The 22,415-nt window shown below is 45.6% G+C and overlaps 1 protein-coding gene across 2 annotated transcripts in view; it reads right to left on the bottom strand.

Annotated features, from left to right (window-relative positions):
- The window catches only part of ARIH1 (ariadne RBR E3 ubiquitin protein ligase 1), a 501,132-nt gene extending 484,903 nt beyond the window's left edge, over nucleotides 1–16,229 (bottom strand). Inside the window, exon 1 of one of the 2 annotated variants that reach the window (XM_078685029.1) lies at nucleotides 15,426–16,229. In XM_078685029.1, the coding sequence (XP_078541155.1) occupies nucleotides 15,426–15,713 (288 nt within the window). In that variant the 5' untranslated portion in view covers nucleotides 15,714–16,229. The remainder of the gene's footprint in view (nucleotides 1–15,425) is intronic. The other variant, XM_078685030.1, reaches the window with a different exon arrangement.
- Between the last annotated feature and the right edge of the window lie 6,186 nt (nucleotides 16,230–22,415).

Raw genomic sequence — 22,415 nt, 5'->3', positions numbered from 1 at the left:
CTGGGGCTTCACTTTCCATTCCAACCAGTGTTTCCAAGAGATCAATATAGGTGCAACTTCTACATAGGAGCTGTCCCCCAGTGCACAGCGTGAAGAACCAAAGGATTGGTTTATTCCAATATGTAAAGATAATAAACTTTAAGGTACACCAAAATACGTTGTCATTCGTTTTAATGATCAACCATCAGTTTTAATGTTCATTGCTGGTAGCAAAACATCAATGTCAAGCGATCAGCGAGGGTCATCTGAAGTGGTTTAACAATGAAAGCCTCAAAGCTTTAAGGCAACATTCATCCCTGTTGCAGATCGGTCCCAATGCATTTCGGGCATGAGTTCTGCCCTTCATCAGAGGAATATTCTGAAAAATGATACGTTTGCTTGGTCCTTGCAAGAAGATTCCCACTAAGTCATTAAATAAAATGAAATAATGCAATTCTTACATGGCTTGTGTTGCCAGTGTGCCTGTGTATGATCATGCAAGTCAATGGTAAAACGCAGTGGTGTTCAAAACATGCTGGTGGATGAGCGATGAATTGCAGGCGAAAAATATAGCGTACGGTGATCATAACTGGGCGGGCATAAAGTGAAGTGTGGTTAAAACGATGACTGCCGTCTATCAACACGATAACGTTCTAATGTATTGGTGAAGGAGCCATGCAGTATATCTAACATGACCGCGACGTGATTAGAATCGGGTGAATCGGTGTGACTCTGATCCATAAAAGTCTTGTCATCCTGAGTATGAAAATCTAAGGGTTCCGCGATCGGTGATTGGTGAGCGTTGAACAAAATGAGGTGACGTGCATGAATAAAAGTGACGGTGTGAAGTGAATCGCTAATTTAGAAGAAGTGTGTCTCATGTTTGCCGCGGGTACTCGAGGATGTGTGGTCTCTATAGAAAAAAAATACAAACGTTGGATTAAACCAAACAATTCTTGATTGTACCAAAATTAAATAAAGAGGGCCCTCCCAATGGGGTACTTACTGTTTTGGGAAGTTATAAAAGTGCATGCGGCTCCCGATAACCCATGATGGTGTGCAAGTATAATCCAAACGGTTGTGTGCGACGCGTGAGCGCAGTTGTTAATAAAGTTAGTGGCGTCCGGAACCTGAAGTCTCGAGTGCAGTTAAACGCGGAAATAGGACTCGGTGTAACTGGGCGGTATCAGCGCCATCTTGAAGAGGTTGTCTGTGTGAAGGGTGTACCGTAGTGACACGGGATAGTGTGTTCCCGTGGGGTTAGAAAGTGCATACTGTGTAAAAAACTGAACGTATATAAGCATGTAGTCTGATCAAAGCTCTTGACCTGCAATGTTTAGACACTTTGAAAAACAATGCACAATATTACAAGTTTGTTACATATCCCTTTTGCCAGGTAAATAAATGAATTGCATTATTTGAAAAACTTAAGCCATAATGTCAGAGATAACAAAGAAACTCCATTCTGTCATTGAGCCCATTGGGCTGCATCGTGCACAGGTAACGTATCCAATAGTTCTCTCTTTGTAAAAGTTTGTTTTTGTTGTTGCCCCCTTCGGACTGTTTAATTACTTCTAGCACAAGAAATGTAACTGAAATTTAAAGTGTGTAGCAACTAAATCTACTGTTGCTACACACTTTATAGAGAAAAGACACAATGTTTCACAACTTAAATTTCTTGTGCTAGAAGTAATTTAACAGTCCGAAGGGGGCAACAACAAAAACTAACTTTTACAAAGAGAGAACTATTGGATAGGCTACTTTATAGGCGCTTGCGAACATTTGCCATGCAAATACTCGGAACACTCAAAGGTAAGACTTGACTGATGACCGGAGACAAGCAACCTAGGGCCTTCACTTGGCAATTCCAGCAATACTCACTACTAGACAGAGTGTTCCACAAGAACTTGTGCAAGTGATAGACTATTATTTCTACACCAATCTTAGGAGTGTCACCCACATGGCCACCATCTGGGAAGCATTCATGGCTTATATTCCTGGCATAACCATCTCGAAACAAAGGGATCTAATGCTGAAATTAGAAAGGGAACTGGCTGCATTAGAGTGTGCAACACTGAGTGCCAGAGCCTAGGGAGTTAGCACAGATCAGGGAAATGATAGACTAATACAACGAGTTGGCGCAATCCGAGAAAACACACTTAGGGAAATATGCAACACCTTGAGTATACGGAGAAGGCGAGAGGCCTAACTGCACACTAGCTGCCATGACTCGCATGAAAGGGAGGGTAATGATGTATTATTGCTAAAAGATAACAGCGGAACGCAAGTGTGTTTTGCACCACAGATTTTTGAAGGATTCTTCAATTATTACATGGAACACACGACGCTCCCACACAGAAGAATCTGCAGAGGATTATTTAGCTCACATCGCAATGAAGTGACTAACGCCCACAAAGAGCGGTTGATGGCACCCCTTCGCCCAACCGAGATCAACGCTGCGTTGAAAGACATGCACAATAATAATGCACCCGGCTCAGACAACCTTACAGTTGCCTCCTACAAGGCATATCAGGAACTGCTAATCTCACACCTAGTCAACCTCTGAAGAAATGACTAGAGGGCATTATGCTCCCAGCCATGCGAGAAACTATGTTGATTACTCTATTAAAACCTGGTAAACCACCTGAGCAATACTCCTCATATAGACCATTGCCTTTTCGTTATATCGCCACGAAAAGCTTTGCTAAAATCTTAGAGAGTAGACTGGCCCCTCTGCTCCCACGATTCGTGGACCAGAGCAGTCAGGGTTTGTACCTGGTCGTTCTCACAAATAATTTACATACTCTGTTTGCGCTATTACCAGAATAGACCCAAAAGTCCGAACAGCAGAAGTTTTTTTAGATGCGGAGAAAGTATTTGAGTCAGTTGAGTGGAAATTATTGCTGGCGGTGTTGAGGCACGTGGGTGTTTGTGACAGGTTTATAAAATTGGTTGATGTATTATATGCGGAATCGGTAGCGTTCATACACGTGACTGGCTTACTATCAACCCCAATCGCGATCACAAGAGGAACTAGACAGGTATGTCTGCTCTCTTCGCTGCTATACGATTTGTTGGAAGAGCCCTAAGCATGCGCCAATACCATGCACACCAAGGCATAAGATTTCCACACTACAATTTAATAAAATCCACATATGCAGAAGACACACTATTGTATATGTGGAACCCCAACGATATCTGAACACGAATCCTACAAGAGGTGGAGAGATTAGGCTGCCTCTTAGGCCTAACCATAAACGGGGGAGAGGAGGTAGCCTTACGGCTAGAGCTAGAGCGGTCGACCTCGAAGCTGGGGAACCAGCTTAGAGTCTCGGCAACGACGCTCAACATCCTGTGATTCCTAGCAATTCATTTAATCTCCCTGTGCCTAACAAAAATGAATGTGTATATCTAACGAAACTGGTGCTCACGTAAAGCGCCCCGATACCCGATGTCTTGGGTCTAGTTTGCACTATATACAACTCTTGGACTGGAATAAATCACATCTATTCCCTCACACTGCTAATACTTCTCCTATTCAGATGGGATACTCCTTAATGTGGACTACTGATCCCATAAGCTTCTAGGGGTTCCAGGTACACACTGATCCGGAAGTAGGTTATGCGCGAAAACTTGGTCGGGCAGTGCAGCGACTCACGGAAGCGATCGAGAAATAGATTTGGCTTCCACTCTCTCTACTGGGGCGTATTGCACTTATGAAAATTATAGTTCTACTGCGCTTTTTATTCTTCTTTGTTAATATACCGATCCTATTACTGATGTCACTATTCCTTATTCTTCGCACTCAACTAATCTAACTGGCTTGGGCGGGAAAACAAACCCCCGCGTACAATGGGAGATATTGGTAAATCCCTACTCATGGGGTGGGCTCAATACCCCAGGCCTTGAAACATATTACTGTGCAGTACAGCAAATCCTGCTTATTATTGGATACACTGCCTACGTGAACTGCCACATTTGTATTTGGAAAGAGATAAGAGGAGCCCACTCGCTCTCCCACAATATTTACTATCCAAACAACAACGGTTGTTCCATGTCATTGACCCCGTAGAGATCACCAGGTATCAATTAAGAAAGACCGCAGACACACAGAAGATTACACACCTTTATTCCCTACAGTTACCTGCAGAGTGGTGCAGCTAGTTTCCACTGGACGAAGAAAAGGCAATTACGCATGCACTGCGCACGTTAAACATAAGATGCACCTGGGAACAGATGCAAACACAAGCACCAGAGACATCACTGCTCATCAAATACCATTATTACTGAGTAAGACAGTTGCTGCGCACATTGCTGGGAGGAGATGACAAAGCAACAGGAGTTAACCTCACTGACACTTAATACAGGCCCAGTCACCACATCAAGGAATCTCAACATTTTACACTCACAAGGACCGAGAGCAACCCTGCACAGACTAAGTCATGCCAGGACGAACTGTTGACCTAACAGAGGAGTGGTAGTCATACTGCTATTCTGTTTTTCAAATACCTTCACAGATGACAGTTGTATGAGATGTGGGACCAATTTCACTAATCTAGCTTGGGACTGTTCTGGTACCCGCATTTTTTAGGCAGCAGTATTCGAGGCACTGCTAGACATGTCGGAGTCACCTTTACCTGAAACACCATTAGTAACTCTCCTGGGATATGACAAAGCTGTGTCTAGGGCATCCCGAAGATTGGTAGCACTTGGCAGATTACTTGCAAAAAGGTGAATTGCTATGCAATGGATGAAAGGTCCATTGCCTACTTTATCGGAGTGGTTCACAGACTTATCGTATTGCAATACACAGTCAGACAATTACAATGCCCTCATGTAGATACACTGCAGACAACTGAATATTTGGGAATCATAACAGGCCTAGCTTAGGCGCAGGGCTGCAGAAAGGGAAAAACAAGATGATGGGGGGTAGGTTAAACCCGGAGACACACCTACCTGCACGAAACCACAGGGAGAGGGAGTTTACTCGGGAAAGCAACTTCCAAGGGTATTGTGCAAAAGCTATGTGATCATTGTTAGATATCCTGTATTAAAATGTATGGCATACAGTTTGTTGGATGTCCCAAACTGATATGTTTTTAATGTCTCAAGAAGTCTCCTCCTATTAATGAGTGACATGATGTCTCAGACACAGCTACTGTAAGTTTACATGGGTATAAAAAGGAAACAATTTTTTTTAAGTAAATAAATTAAAGGAAAAATTGTAAATGCAAACAGGCTTACCAGCCTTGGCACTGAAGGGCACTCATACTATCAAGAAATTATTACAATGCAAATCTACCACTTGGGTTTGCCAAAGTGGATAATCAAAACCAAAATGCTTGCCTACAAAGCTACATTGTGAGTTTTCATGTAAAAAGAGACATGTATGTAGGCTGTAACAAAATACGCCTGCAGGTTTCAACATGGTGCAATCAATAATTCACCCTTGCAGGCCTATTGGCTTTAAAATATGCATTTCATGATAAATAAATGAGGCGTACTGCCCAAGTCATACCTCTTCATAATAAACAGATAAGCAATATTGCAGATGGTATATATATTTCCAAGGAAATAAGGTGGTGTATGGCCTTTATCATTGGCTTGCCACCATAACCAACGCAGACTTACTGTATTGAGCTTAAGCTTTCCCAACAAGGCCGCTAACAGGTATAAAGTGATAAAATATCACAAAACACATCTTCTGTCCACACAGTTTGTTTGGGTGGGTGGGTCACCAATACCAAAACCCTTGCTCATTACACTAATTAATCTGTGAGATTCTATGTAACAAAATACCCGCCTGCAGACTACCAACATTAATAATAATGTGATAAAACCTCGGATATCGGACAAAACCAAACCACAATTAACCTATATCATTTTTAACACTGGCTTGACACCAACACAGGCCTACAGGAATCCACATAGTACATCACATTTACAAATATAAAATTACAAATACATGCAAAATTATAGTTGACAAAACAATATACAATAAATCACAAAATGTGTTAACCACAGTCAAAATCTTTTATCCCCAGAGTTTGCCCGAAGGAGGAAATAAATGCAAAACTTCTACCCTACTAGAGTAATCTGTTCAATTTCCAGTAACAAAACACCAGTCTTTAGCCTGTAACATAGTGCAATAACCACCAAAGGCCTACTGGTTTTAACAAATGCTTTACAATAAATAAACAAAGCCTACTGCCTTTGCCATAACTTTTCATAATAAACAAATCAGACATCCGGCATCAGACATAACTTTGTCCAGTCAACCAATCAGACTTAAAGACTTTTCTTATTGGCTTGTTCCCAACATCAACTCAGGGTGACTGAATGGAGAGTGTATGCTTTCCCAAAAAGTAATCAACAAGAATACACATATTATAAATGTACCCAAGTTTAACACGCATTTACACTGCAATGGTCTTGGCATTATTAAAAGGTAGAGCTATTGGCATTGTTCATGACATTTTTTTTCATTTTTTTTTAAACATAAATAAATGGTATTGTCATTTACAATGGCAATAGGTGAGCATTAGAGAGTAGTAGAGAGTATTCGCGGACACAGAGCCACCCACACAGACAGAGCCACCTGCACACACAGACAGAGCCACCTGCACACACATAGAGCCACCTGCACAAACACAGAACCACCCACACATAGAGCCACCTACAAAAAAAGCTACACACACACACACACACACACACACAGCCACACACACACACACAGCGCCACACACACACACACAGCGCCACACACACAGCGCCACACACACACACACAGCGCCACACACACACACACAGCGCCACACACACACACACACAGCGCCACACACACACACACACAGCGCCACACACACACACACACAGCGCCACACACACACACACTGCGCCACACACACACACACTGCGCCACACACACACACACTGCGCCACACACACACACACAGCGCCACACACACACACACAGCGCCACACACACACACACAGCGCCACACACACACACACACAGCGCCACACACACACACACAGCGCCACACACACACACACAGCGCCACACACACACACACAGCGCCACACACACACACACAGCGCCACACACACACACACAGCGCCACACACACACACACAGCGCCACACACACACACACAGCGCCACACACACACAGCGCCACACACACACACAGCGCCACACACACACACACACAGCGCCACACACACACACACACAGCGCCACACACACACACACAGCGCCACACACACACACACACAGCGCCACACACACACACACTGCGCCACACACACACTGCGCCACACACACACTGCGCCACACACACACTGCGCCACACACACACTGCGCCACACACACACTGCGCCACACACACACTGCGCCACACACACACTGCGCCACACACACACTGCGCCACACACACTGCGCCACACACACACACACTGCGCCACACACACACACACTGCGCCACACACACACACACTGCGCCACACACACACACACTGCGCCACACACACACACACTGCGCCACACACACACACACTGCGCCACACACACACACACTGCGCCACACACACACACACTGCGCCACACACACACACACTGCGCCACACACACACACACTGCGCCACACACACACACACACTGCGCCACACACACACACACACTGCGCCACACACACACACACTGCGCCACACACACACACACAGCGCCACACACACACACACAGCGCCACACACACACACACTGCGCCACACACACACACACAGCGCCACACACACACAGCGCCACACACACACACACACAGCGCCACACACACACACACACACACACACACAGCGCCACACACACACACACACACACAGCGCCACACACACACACTGCGCCACACACACACACTGCGCCACACACACACACTGCGCCACACACACACACTGCGCCACACACACACACTGCGCCACACACACACACACTGCGCCACACACACACACTGCGCCACACACACACACTGCGCCACACACACACACAGCGCCACACACACACACACAGCGCCACACACACACAGCGCCACACACACACAGCGCCACACACACACAGCGCCACACACACACAGCGCCACACACACACAGCGCCACACACACACAGCGCCACACACACACAGCGCCACACACACACAGCGCCACACACACACAGCGCCACACACACACAGCGCCACACACACACAGCGCCACACACACACACAGAGCCACACACACACACACACAGCGCCACACACACACACACACACACACACACAGCGCCACACACACACACACACACACAGCGCCACACACACACACTGCGCCACACACACACACTGCGCCACACACACACACTGCGCCACACACACACACTGCGCCACACACACACACTGCGCCACACACACACACACTGCGCCACACACACACACTGCGCCACACACACACACTGCGCCACACACACACACAGCGCCACACACACACACACAGCGCCACACACACACACACAGCGCCACACACACACAGCGCCACACACACACAGCGCCACACACACACAGCGCCACACACACACAGCGCCACACACACACAGCGCCACACACACACAGCGCCACACACACACAGCGCCACACACACACAGCGCCACACACACACAGCGCCACACACACACAGCGCCACACACACACAGCGCCACACACAGAGCCACACACACACACAGAGCCACACACAGAGCCACACACACACACAGAGCCACACACACACAGAGCCACACACACACAGAGCCACACACACACAGAGCCACACACACACAGAGCCACACACACACAGAGCCACACACACACAGAGCCACACACACACAGAGCCACACACACACAGAGCCACACACACACAGAGCCACACACACACACAGAGCCACACACACACAGAGCCACACACACACACAGAGCCACACACACACACAGAGCCACACACACACACAGAGCCACACACACACACAGAGCCACACACACACACAGAGCCCCACACACACACACACAGAGCCCCACACACACACACACACAGAGCCCCACACACACACACACACAGAGCCCCACACACACACACACAGAGCCCCACACACACACACACAGAGCCCCACACACACACACACACAGAGCCCCACACACACACACACAGAGCCCCACACACACACACACAGAGCCCCACACACACACACACAGAGCCCCACACACACAGAGCCCCACACACACACACACAGAGCCCCACACACACACACACAGAGCCCCACACACACACACACACAGAGCCCCACACACACACACACAGAGCCCCACACACACAGAGCCACACACACACAGAGCCACACACACACAGAGCCACACACACACACACACACAGAGCCACACACACACACACACACAGAGCCACACACACAGAGCCCCACACACAGAGCCCCACACACACACACACAGAGCCCCACACACACACACACAGCCCCACACACACACAGCCCCACACACACACACAGAGCCACACACACACACACACAGAGCCACACACACACACACACAGAGCCACACACACACACACACACAGAGCCACACACACACACACACAGAGCCACACACACACACACACAGAGCCACACACACACACACACAGAGCCACACACACACACACACAGAGCCACACACACACACACACAGAGCCACACACACACACAGAGCCACACACACACAGAGCCACACACACACAGAGCCACACACACACAGAGCCACACACACACAGAGCCACACACACACAGAGCCACACACACACAGAGCCACACACACAGAGCCACACACACACAGAGCCACACACACACAGAGCCACACACACACAGAGCCACACACACACAGAGCCACACACACACAGCGCCACACACACACACAGCCACACACACAGAGCCACACACACAGAGCCACACACACAGAGCCACACACACAGAGCCACACACACAGAGCCACACACACAGAGCCACACACACAGAGCCACACACACAGAGCCACACACACACACACACACACATCCACACACACACAGAGCCACACACACAGTTAATGAGGGTTATTAGCTATGGAGTCCCAAACATGTCTCAGCCAACTCCTCAAAAGAGTCTTGGGCTTTCATCAGGACCTAGGAAGGATCCTGTCCAAATTCTACTCTCTTGGTCTTTTATTCACTCACTGTGAAAATTTCAGGCTGAGAGATGTTCATTCTAACCTTTCAAGCATGCCATAAATATTCTGACGCATTAGGGTCTCTATGTTTTCGGTCATCTGTGGGACTGAGAAAGATATGCGGTTAGCAAAATAAGTAGCCATTGCACATCTTAGTACAACATTCTGTGATCACTGTACACCGAGCAGGACAAGTGTGCAACACCAAAAATAGGCATATTCATCCGGCTAGCTTCTATAGCATTTGCACTAGAGTTTTGTGTCGTGTGAGAATTGTAACCTTAGATTTATGAATCAATGTGTCGTACCAGATAAATAATGCCCGCAAACAGTCCTTTGTTAAAACGTGGGGAAAGGAGGAACCAAATTGGTTCATGGGCAGACGAAGATCTCTGACAAAGTCAGTGGGGGAATGAGGGATGTTTGTTATTCTCAGAGTTTCTATTTTTAACCTTTCAAATGTGTCCTTGTAATAAAAAAATAAAAACTTCTGGGCACCTTAAACAATATATATTTTAGGATACCCATAACAACCAACGAGCTATCTTAGTTTCAAGGTTGGCCCGTCCAGATACACTGGGTACCTGGACAAGGACTCTATAATTAAGCAAGTCACTAGTAACCCTAGAGGGGGAATGAGAATGACACCATGTCACATGGCTGTAGAGCGAAAAGGCACAGTTGGGTTTTTTTCATTCATGAAACTCCGAAAATTTGTATTGCCTGTATCGTATCAGAGCAGGAGTAGGTCGGATGCTTGTCAGAACCTCACCAGCTGAAAGTAAGGAGCTCTTCTTCATACAGCCCAGCCTGCACATTTCACTGTCTGGGTAACAGAGCAGAAGAGAGAACAACTCAGCAGCAGACCAGTGAAGTAGCCGCCAGACAAACCGATGGCAAAGCCCTGTAATCAACATGCAGAATGACTGGCAGCATAGAGCCTACAACATGACCAATAACTATGCAGGGTAGCCACCTGCCAACTGGCAGTTAACCAGACCCTATATTATCAATCATACTATGCATGAGACGACAAGGCTGAGAAAGAAGGGTAGAGTATCTTCTACTTGAAAAAATGCAAGCTTACTTAAAGTGACTGTTTGATGTGATACATACTGTAAAATGTAATATAGCTGTTAGTAACTCTTGACAATTTTAATAGATCAAACTAAGGGCTCACCATAGAAGAGGTTGGAGACCACTGCTTTAGTATCCATCGTATAAACCACACATGTATGAAGAAAAAATATTCAATAATGGTAAATGCATCACAGGGAGGGAAGTAAGCCTTCTATAAGATTTGAAGGGACCCAAAGGGCTGAAATAATTGAAATGTTAAAGTGTAAGAGAAAATAATTATCTTGAGAATTGGCTAGTCAGCAAAGGACCATGTGGTAAAAAACAGACTGACTCAAATAGAGTATTGGCAGTCACAAATTGAAAAAATGCACTGGCAGACAAAAACTAATAGTGATTATACAAGAAAAACATATGTTCAAATACATCTCAGTATGGAAAAGGCAAAATAAAGTATGGATAATAAGGAAAGTGTCTTCAGTCTTCTCTCAAATTAGTTTTTGAATAATCCATTTGTATCCCAATAATCTGCAGACAGCTTTGTTAGTCATTCATGAAATTTCAATTCTGGTAGGCTTGATGTAATCGAAGGTACAGCACTTCATAACAATCCTTCTCAGACCTGAATGAATGAAGAGATGTCTAAAGCATGCGACTACTTTAGGGAGTGTCCCGGCGCTATAAGCGAAATGAAAGTCCGAAGGTTAGGAGAGAACACCTTAAAGAGTGAAAAGCCAAGTCTTAAATTGCTTTCTGAACGAGTGTTCATTCTTATTAAACAAAACAAGCTTAATTTTGCATCAAACGCATCTTGACACCGAAGGAGGTTGCAATTCCGGCTCGTCTCCGGTTTGTGCAGCTTAAAATCCTCCACCGGATCTATGCGACTGGTCCTCGCCTTATTAGTATGGGGTATTCCTCGGACGGGATGTGTAGGCGTGGATGCGGTCTACTGGGCACTTTCCTTCACATACTCTGGGAGTGCCTGGCGGTTGTGCGTTATTAGAACCGAGTACATGCGGTTATGGAAGAGGTCACGGGTGTTGCGTTGTTGCCTGAAGCTAGGAGATGTTTGTTGAATGTTTGGGAGCCGACTGACTATGATGTGGCCCAGACTCAGTGGGTGACCCTCGGGAATATGATTGCCAAGAGAGATATTGCGCAATAGTGGGGTTCTCAGAGGCCACCCACTGTTCTGGTATGGAAGGAAAACATGGACTGGTGTATGAGAGAAGACAACATACGTGGCAGGCCCCGAAAATGGGGGAAAGCCTGGGGCCAGTGGAACTCCTATCGAGGTGAAATATGTACACCGCCCTTCACACATGTCGAGACCACTCCACCTTCCCCCTGACCCGACATTCCTACTACTGTTTCAGCTAAAATGCCTCCTGATTTGCAATTTCCCCTTGCTCTCCCCCATCCTGTATTGTTGACTGTACCAAAGTGGTGTGCTTTCCTTCCCGCAGGACGCTTCACCATTTGTAACGATTGTATTGCCTTGTTTCTTTATGTTTTAAAATTTTAATAAAAATAAATGTAAAAAAAAAAAAGCGTGATGGATATGCCGTCCGCCATATTGCAAGTTCCGTAGGATATAATGGAGTTGTGGTACGGCGGACGGGATATCCCTCACGTTTGTAACAGAATATCGCTGACTATCAAACACTTAATCAGGCCTTAAAACTCAATCAACAATAAGATAGAACCAGATTTTTTTTTTTTTTTTAAAGGAAAAAAACGCATCTTGACAGGACAAATACTTTTCGCAAGCTATCAACAGTATGCAGATGTTGACAATCTGTATATATTCATATTACAACTGGTGGAGTAGACATACAATCCTAAATCCGAGCAGATACTACATGGGTGGTGTTGGCGCTAACAGAATGTCACTATCAAGAGACCTTGCACAAATAATCCAATATAAAGGGGATTTATCACCTCAGACTGTGCTAAAGTTTCACCCGCCATTCCAGCGTGCAATGCAGAAAACCAGCACGTACCCTAATTTGAGGTCAAAAAATCTATTAAAGTTTTAGAAAAAGGTACAGATATTTATGACCAGGGACTTTAGTAGCAGTGCCAAGGACTGATCTGAACCACAATCACACCACCACCACCACCAAGATTTCCGTGAAGACGATAACCAAAATAAGTTTTTTGTAGATTTAAGTCTCCAGCTAAGACAGTCGAGGGCCATTTTATTTAGCCTTTCAACTGGTGTTGATAAACAACCACGGTCATGTACTGAACATATGTAAAAATGCCCCCCGCCCCCTTCCACACAGCAAATGGAGAATTGAGAGATGGCTTGCTTAACCCAGTGTGCACTCTCCCTGTTATATCACATCAAACTTTGCTAAACAATTTTAAACCTCACCAGTCACTCCCACCCTTCTTCTCCAACTCTCAGCAGGTTGACAGGCATAATAAGCAGAAACTCTTTATGCCAACTAGAAGAATGCATTACTAAAAGATCCTGTAAATGTATCAAGATTCCAGTCTTTCAGCCTATTGAGACTCTCCCCTTGAATTAACTTCCCAGCTATACCCACAGGCCAACTTTTTCCGCAGGATAACCAAAATGTGTCCTAAAGACTTACTCGCAAACCCACCTATGCCATGTACAAATAATGTATCTTCCTTACCAAGAGTCTCACACATCCAAGTTTGATGAAGTATAAGCCCTGCACCCCAGAATAGATACAAACACTGATTCGAGGTATACACAAAATGTATCTACTAGTTCTGCTTCACTCTGCATAGATACCTATTATACCCTGAACTCAAAGTATATGACACTGCGGCGTGAAGAAAAGACACATAAGATGCTCCTAAAATCGTTTTTTCCTAATGTATTAAATTAGTGTGCTTCTATAAAAGAACGATGACTGGTTTATCCAGCGAGGGGAGTTTTCAACTAATCCCAGGAGCACGAGGTTGCTATTTAACCTCAAATGTAATAATTATTCTCCAGCATGTAAACAACCAAAACTGGATAAATATCACAAATCGTTGATATCAAGAATTCGGCTGTTTACAGTAATTACTTGTGTGGTACTGCAAAAGACATGCAAGGTCCTAAGCAGACCAGTTACGCTCCGCGACTTCGATTCCTGAGCATATAAATTCCCACCTTCCGCGTGTGCTGGACCAGAGACAAGAACTGTCAGGTGTAGCTGGGTCTCTGGATTAAGGGACCAATTAAGAATAGCCATATCTCTCCAGACGACACCCTATGCTGTAATTCTGAGGTGGCATTAACTTCGCTGCTTTGTAGAGTAGCTTTAGAAATATTTCTTAAAGTGGTTGAACAAGAAGTAACATGACCGTGATGGGTAGTGCACATGAAAAGTATACAAGGTGGTTCAGGTGACCAAAATCCGCAAGACCATGTGATGGACAGTGGGAGAATCTTACGAGTGCAAATAAGACTCGAAGTCACGCTGTCAGTAGCGGATCTCGTGACATAGAAGGTCGTTTAAATATTAAGGAAATGAGTGGTTGAGAAACAGTAAACAGCAGTAGGCACTGCCTGAACTGGTTAAAGGGATTAAGTGTTTCATTTAAGTAAGCTGAATTTAAAAGTTGCCGCTAATGAACCAGACTACAAAGCAATTTACGATATCTACGCCTCTTCGCGATCTGCAGCCTTGGGCTGTTACAAATATACTGCCAGCTACTCTGAAAAAAAATATTCTGCAGGCGATTCACGCAAGAGACTTAACATATTAGTCTCTTCACCATCCACCTCCTGCTCTGTCATCTTTAAACTCTGCTCCTCATCACCTGGGTGGCATCCCCGTTCACCATCAGCTTAAAACTCTGCACTCATATTTCCCTTATGAGGTATTGCCGTTCACTATCATCTCCAAACGCTGATCCTAATCTCTCCCTTATGAGGAATCACTGTTCACTATTATCTTCAAATTCCGATCCGCATCTCTTCCTTATGTTATGAAGCATCACTTTTCACGATCACAGTCACACTCAGTCCCTTCTCTCTCCTAATCGGAGTTTACCAGCATAAAACACCCCTGCCCCCGTAATATTCTTTAAGCTCTGGCACAGTCACTCGCATGCCCCTTCAACTCTACCTTGTGACCCCACTACTCACCTGTATGACCTCGTTCACCTCCCGGATACACTCCACCATGTGCTGAAGGATCTGTTCAGCCGTCAACACTTCGTAGCGATAATCCTCCTCGTCGTGGCCTGGACCCAGTGCACTGCCCCCAACGCCACTGACTCCGCCAGGTTCCAGTCCGTCCCTCTCACCACTGCCCAAGCCAGGCTCCACTACGCCCAAATCAAGGTGTTCGTCCTCCGGCTCCTCCTCTGCGCTGTCCTCGCTACACTCCTCGTCCTCGTCGAACTCGTAGTTGTAGCCCTCGTCCGAGTCCATGGCGACTGCGGGCCGGGGAGAGGCCTGTGACAGCGCGCCCTCCGAGGCCCGCGGGTGGCTCCTCGCGGCGCCGGCCGCACTACCCGCACCTGGTCACCGTGAGCGATATGTCAAGTCCGGACACTTGCACCGGCCACCCCCCGTCTCTTTCCGGGGCTCGCGCGCAGTATCGCGTGTCAGCGGATTAGGCGCCCCGGCTCTCGCTGACTGCTCCAACTCTCGCGATGTTTCCAGCACCCCTCGCTGTGTAGAGCTCGTTTGGGGATGTTCTGCGCATGAGGAAAGTATAGAGACTCCCCCCTCCTTCACCTCACGGGTCTCCAATATGGCGCATGCGCACAAGGAAGCGGCAGACGCTATTCACCACTAAATGTTCTTCCAGCCTCGCACGCTCGAGTTGGCCGCCCAACACCCCCCCACCCTCCCTAGATTTCAGGGTCTCACATAAAAATCTCCCAAGGTACGTCCCTGCCGAAATACAAAACGGAGCCGCTGCTGAGTCAACAAAGGGGCTCCGGCGTCACGCAAGCACGTAACGTGCAACCACCGAACCTCTCTCCCAATCAGACCGCCTAGAGCAGTGGGCTCCCCCCTTTTCCTCGGTACGACTACAGCGCCATCATTAATGGGGCTTAGAAGATCGCACGCGTGAAATAGTCACCGGGCAATATCAGCAGCCATGTTGGGAGGGGCATGGGATGAGTTAGCCTTGAATCCGAACCTTTGAACACATTCACCCCAAAGAAATACTTTAGTTTTATTTAGTTTTATGAAAATGCGAAATAATATTTGGCAGTCGCTTTTTTACCCTCCTTTACGATGTTAGGTGGGGTGTTATGAAACTTTCAGAACTACTACTACGAGGGGTTTGTTGGTGGGCTTCAGTACAACATTTGATAGGGGGCGAAGTTGTGTGATTCCGCTGAAAGAGAGTGCTTTAATGACACCTTATGGGAAAGCTTATGCCCAACACATGGGGGCTGTGTTGGTTATAATAGCAAGATTTGGTTAATGTTACAGGCCTGATGTTTTTATTAATAAAAGTCACAATAAAGGCAGTGCGCTTGGCTTATTGCGTGTAAAGCGTATATGAGAGCCAACAGGCATTTGAGTTTGACTGTTATTACTCTGTTTTATAAAACCCGCAGAGAAGAATTTTATTATGTGGAACTCACAGTTTCCCATAAAAGGCACAGGTTTTGGCGTTGGTTACGCAATCGCCACAGGGAGAAATGCCCTATGATAATCCAATATTTGGCCTCTCGGGAGAGAGAGTATTTTGCTTTGCTAAATGTTATTTTGTATACATTTGTAATTTTATGTCATTATGACTGACGGTTACTATGGAAAAAAGAAGTGTAAATACAGCAGACTTGACAAACCAATGATAAAGCTTATAGGCCAATGCCATAGGTCCTATCTGTTTATTATGAAAAAGTATGACTAAAGCAGTAGACGTGACTTCTGTTTCGTTAACGCTAATGGCCTTTAATGGTAGTTTGGTATTACATTGTATTGCAGGTTGTAGACTGGTATTTTGTTACATTAAATTTCACAGATTACCATATCAGGCAAGAGTTTTGCTGTTGGTCCCCCTTCTGACAAACCCTGTGGTCGAAGATTCTAACTGGGTCTGGTGGCTTAGTGGACTAATGTGTCCACTGTAGGGGCCTGTGTACACCCTCATGGTCCTAGGTTCAAATCCTGGCAGGTCCACTCAGCCTTTCATCCTCCTGAGGTTGATGCAATGAGTACAATTGAGTTGGGTAAAAATAAACATCTATTATTCAATGCCAAGAAACATACCCTTGAATGAGTGTGCACTTTTCAAATATGCACGTTATGTCAACTGTCATAATCTTTGTTCAGCCTTTTTGAGAGGGCTTGTATATTGTCTTGCCAACTGTAATTCTGTACATATATTTAATTTTGTAACTAGGCATGATGGTCGCTAGTTTACACACACTGCAGTAGTCTTGTTTTGGTTATAATGTCAAGCCAATGATGTCAAGCCAATGATGAAGGCTATAGGCATTATTGGTTCACTGGGGAATGTTATGTCAGTTTCCATAGGTTTGAGCTGACTATTATGAAGAGTTATGACAAAGCATGGCATATATTTTTTTTTATTGAGATGGTTCCGGGTATCAAAGTACATAAAACAACAGGATAAGATCAGAGATTGAAATTGCTACATACATCTTACATTTGCAACAATAAAAAAACATGTTAAAAAAGACACAGAGGCCACACAATGCTAGATATAAACAGTTAGATCAATTAAAACCAATAGATCTTTCACGTCAATCTTACTTATCTAACTTCTCTCCACTTTCTGAGGGGAGCCCAGATCTTTTTGCCAAATTCCCTCGATCTCTTTCCTTTAAAATCATACAAACACTCCTCTATATTATGAGTTCCCAGGAGCCTCGTTATCCACATCTGAAACGTGGGGGCTACAGAGTCTTTCCATCCAGCCGATATTAAAATCCGAAAAACGGCCATGGACAGAAAAATAAAAGCTTCAACATCTCGTTTTATCTTCAAGTTACCATCCCTGCCGATCAGAACAGTCGTTGGGGATAGAGTAATCTGTTGCTCTAGCAGCCCCGCTAAAAACCGTTCAATTTCTTTGAGGACTGGTGTAAGACTCTGGCAGTGGTAAAATATGTGCAGTAAGTCTGCAGGGCCTTGATCACACCTAGGACACCTGTCATTTTCTCTCTTACCCCACATGAACAACTTGGCAGGAGTAAAGTACAAATTAAAAATAGTCTTGTAATGCTGGGCCTTCAGATTTGACGCTCTCAGTATTTTCTTATTCAACACCAACGCATAATCAATGTCTACATCTGGATCCCCAATTCTTTGAGCCCAAGAAGATTCAGTTTTTTCAATGTCGTCTCCCAAACCCTGCTGAAGATAGCTATAACCAATTCTGATCTTCTTACCACCTTTCCTTACATAATCCACAATTGGGTTAATCTCTTGAATTGCAATCCTGGGTCTGATTGACTTGACTGTTTGTTCCAGTTGTCTATATAATAGCCATTGGCTAGCTGGTATACCATAATTCTGCTGTAGTGTCTCAAACCCCATTATCTCATCGCCAATCATAACGTCCCCCAGACATCTAACACCCAGCCCCTTCCATATCCTACTATTGCTATTCTGGCCCAGATGAACGAAAGGATTTGACCTCCAGAGATCTAAAGTGCTATTGATTTTTGGTATCTTCAAGAACCTCATTATTGCCTTCCAGGTCCCCCAGGCACTAAGCAGCACCTTGCTTCTAATCCTTTTGTAATATCTATAGCTGACTTCTCGTGTAAAGAGCCCCAGTGCTCTTTCACCTACTAACAACTCATATATGGTGGGGGGTCCTGTAAATACCAACCGGCAGTGCTATTTCTTCATATTTAAATAAAACATTCATCTGCGTCAGTAAACAAACCCAATGATACAGCCTCAAGTTTGGTGCTGACAGTCCCCCTCCCTCCAGAGGTACAGATAATCGGGCCAGTGACCTACGTATTTTCCCGTATTGCCACACGAATTGGGAGAAGACAGCTTCCATTTTCTTCAACAAGCCCTCTTCAACTAATAAGGGGATAGCACGGAATAAATACAGTATTTTAGGGAACATTGACATTTTCAGTACATTCACCCTACCAATCAGAGATAAATGTAATACATCTATTCTTTTTAGTTCTTTTTCAATTGCCGCAATCAAGGGTACATAGTTCTCCTGTATAATTTTATCGACATTCGCATTAATCCTCACCCCGAGATATACTGCAGACTCCACAAACCTCTGGTCAGCTTTATAGATATTGTTTGTACTAATTATTAATGTTTTTTCTTCATTCAGCTTATAACCGGAACAGGCCCCATATGTTTTAGCCAGTTGGCATAATTCCACCATTGCTGTCTGCGGATTAGTGGTAACAATTGCCAGGTCATCTGCATATGCCAATAATTTAGTAGTATGACCATTTACTGTTACTGGGGAGATTTTGTCTGAGGCTAAGATTTCCCTAATTAGGGGATCTATATAAAGTGAGAACAGTATTGGGGAGCAAGGGCATCCCTGACGGGTACCTCTCCTAATTACCACCTCCTCCGAACGCATACCCATAGCTGTAATCCTAGCAACCGGATCTGAGTACATTGCCTTGATTGCTTTCAGACACTTTCCCCCAAAGCCTCTTCTTACGAGGACATCCCATAAAAATTCCCATACCACACGGTCGAAGGCTTTCTCCGCGTCGAGGAGGATCATGGCCATTTCTCCCCCCGTGGCGGCCATAGCATCAAATAGCGAGATCGCACGCGAGGTGTGATCGGTGGTACCTCTACCTGGAACGAATCCATGCTGCCACGGGGAGGCCAATGATCCCCCCAATCTCTTTGCCCAAACCTTCGAATATAATTTTGTGTCAGCATTAATCAGCGATATTGGCCGATAGGAACCCGGGTTCTTCTCTGGTTTCCCCTTTTTATGAAACACCACTATGTTGGTCTCTTTCCGGGAATCTCCCCGGAGCAGATTATGCCATTAAATAAGTCAAGCAGTAGTGGAGCAATTTCCTCCTCTAAACTCTTATAAACTTCCAGCGGGATCCCATCTGGGCCCGCCGCTTTCCCTGCTGCTAGATCCTGTATTGCATTCCTTATCTCGTCAATGGTTATATCCTTGTCCAGCTCCTCCCTACTTCTATCATCTAGAACGGGGCATTCAGCCCCAAACCCCTGACATGAGGCTGGTCCCCCCGCCTCCTGGTCATATAATTTTTGATAACATTTCTGGAACATTCCTACTATCTCTTTCGGGTCTGAATACTCTGTCCCATTATCCTCTATTCTGGGGATATTATTTTTATTATTTTCTTGCCTAATCCGCAGTGCTAGCGCTCTTCCAGCTTGTTCCCCTGTCTCGTAGCGCCTTGCCCTTGACGCCTGATACTCTCGGGTTTCCTTTTGTGTAACCACCCTCTGAATATCTCCCTTGATCACAGCCATAGTTCTCGCCGTTACCCTGCCATCCTGGCCTAACCCTATTTCCTCAATATGCCGTTTCTCTGACATCGCCAACTCCAAAATAAGCTTCTCTACAATATTTCTATCCTCCTTCCTTAACCTGGCAGAACAGCTTATCGTTTCCCCCCTTAAGGAGGCCTTGAAGGCTTCCCACACCCCATTTCGGGATGAGCTATATCTATTGGCATCAAAGAACTCTTGCGCCCATTGTTTAAGGTGTCTTACAAACCTATCATCATTTAACAGTTTCCTTTCGAATGTCCACCTTGTTGTTTTCCTCGAAATATTGTCCACTTGGTATAGTAGTATCAAAGGATTATGGTCAGATACTGTTCTGGGAAGCTTAGCAACTTTAACATTACATAATTCCCCTACCGAAACAAAAAAGTAATCCAACTTAGAGTATTTCTGGCAAGGATGCGAGACATAAGTAAAGCCTGGATCAGCGGGCTCTTTTTCCCCCCAGACATCAGCTAACCCATGTGACTTCAGTAAGGAACCTAATGCCCGAAATACCTTGGGTTTACGTCCCGTATATTTAACTCCCTGCCTCCAATCAACCGAGATATTCATATCTCCACACATAACAATGGGGGTCCCCCAATCTGCCAACTCCTCCTCCAGAACATCAAATACTGTTGGATCATCCTCATTCGAACCATAAACCACACATAATGTAATACCTACATTTAGTTCTACTAGAACCCATCTGCCAGTCCCGTCAGACTTGGTGCGTCTCACACCCCCCACATTCCATTTTCCCATGATGGCGACCCCCCTTGTCATTATCGATTGTGACGAACAACCTAATAGGGCATACCCATTCATATTCAATAAATTCCTTTTTACCCAAGGCAGATGGGTCTCCTGTATACACAATATATCGATGTTATTAAACTTAGCGAAATGGCTCAATCTCTGCCGTTTCTTCCAGTCATTTAGCCCCCCAGCATTAATAGTACAGATCTTAATGTGTGACATCGCTGGTGTTACTGCTGCATCCAATCTGTCTGCTCTTATCCATTATTCTGCTAGATACCAACTCCTTGCCCAATCCCATCTCGATTCTTTTCTTTTTTCTCCCCCCTCTCCTTCCCCCCCCTCCCCTTCCCTCCCTTCACCCCCTCTTACCCCTCCAGCCCCCCTCCACCCCTCTTGGTAGAGGCGCTCAGACCTGCTGGTCTGTGCACGTGATGGCTCGCAGTTGAGGCCGAGGAGATTTCAGATAACCTACAAAAAGAAAAACAAAACCTAACCCTTTCATGTCGGAACCCCCATCTATTGCGCCCATGTCCCCACCACCCTACACACCACACCCCACACACCACTCCTGATAACCATCCCCCTCTTTTTTTTTTTTTTTCTCTCCCCCTTTTCCCCCCACATTCCAGTTTCCTTATTCTAGTCTATCAACACGTTGGGTTTCAAACTCATCTTTAACCATTAGATCCCAGGACACCTCTACTCCTCAGTGTGTTGCTAAACCCTTTGTACGTCCAAATACTCCTTGGCTTTAACCTCAGAAGAGAAGTACAAGGTTCTACCACCGTTAATTATTTTTAGCTGAGCAGGGTTGATCAGATATGCCTGCATACCCTTGTCCTGGAAGGGTTTTATCATCTGTCTTAGTCTCCAGCATCTCTCCACGGTAACGTGGCAGAA

Source organism: Lissotriton helveticus, chromosome 3_2 (assembly GCF_964261635.1).
Source record: "Lissotriton helveticus chromosome 3_2, aLisHel1.1, whole genome shotgun sequence".
NCBI classification, from domain to species: Eukaryota; Metazoa; Chordata; class Amphibia; order Caudata; family Salamandridae; genus Lissotriton; species Lissotriton helveticus.
Note: the sequence above shows the minus strand (reverse complement) of the source record. Positions and strands in the feature narration are given on the sequence as shown.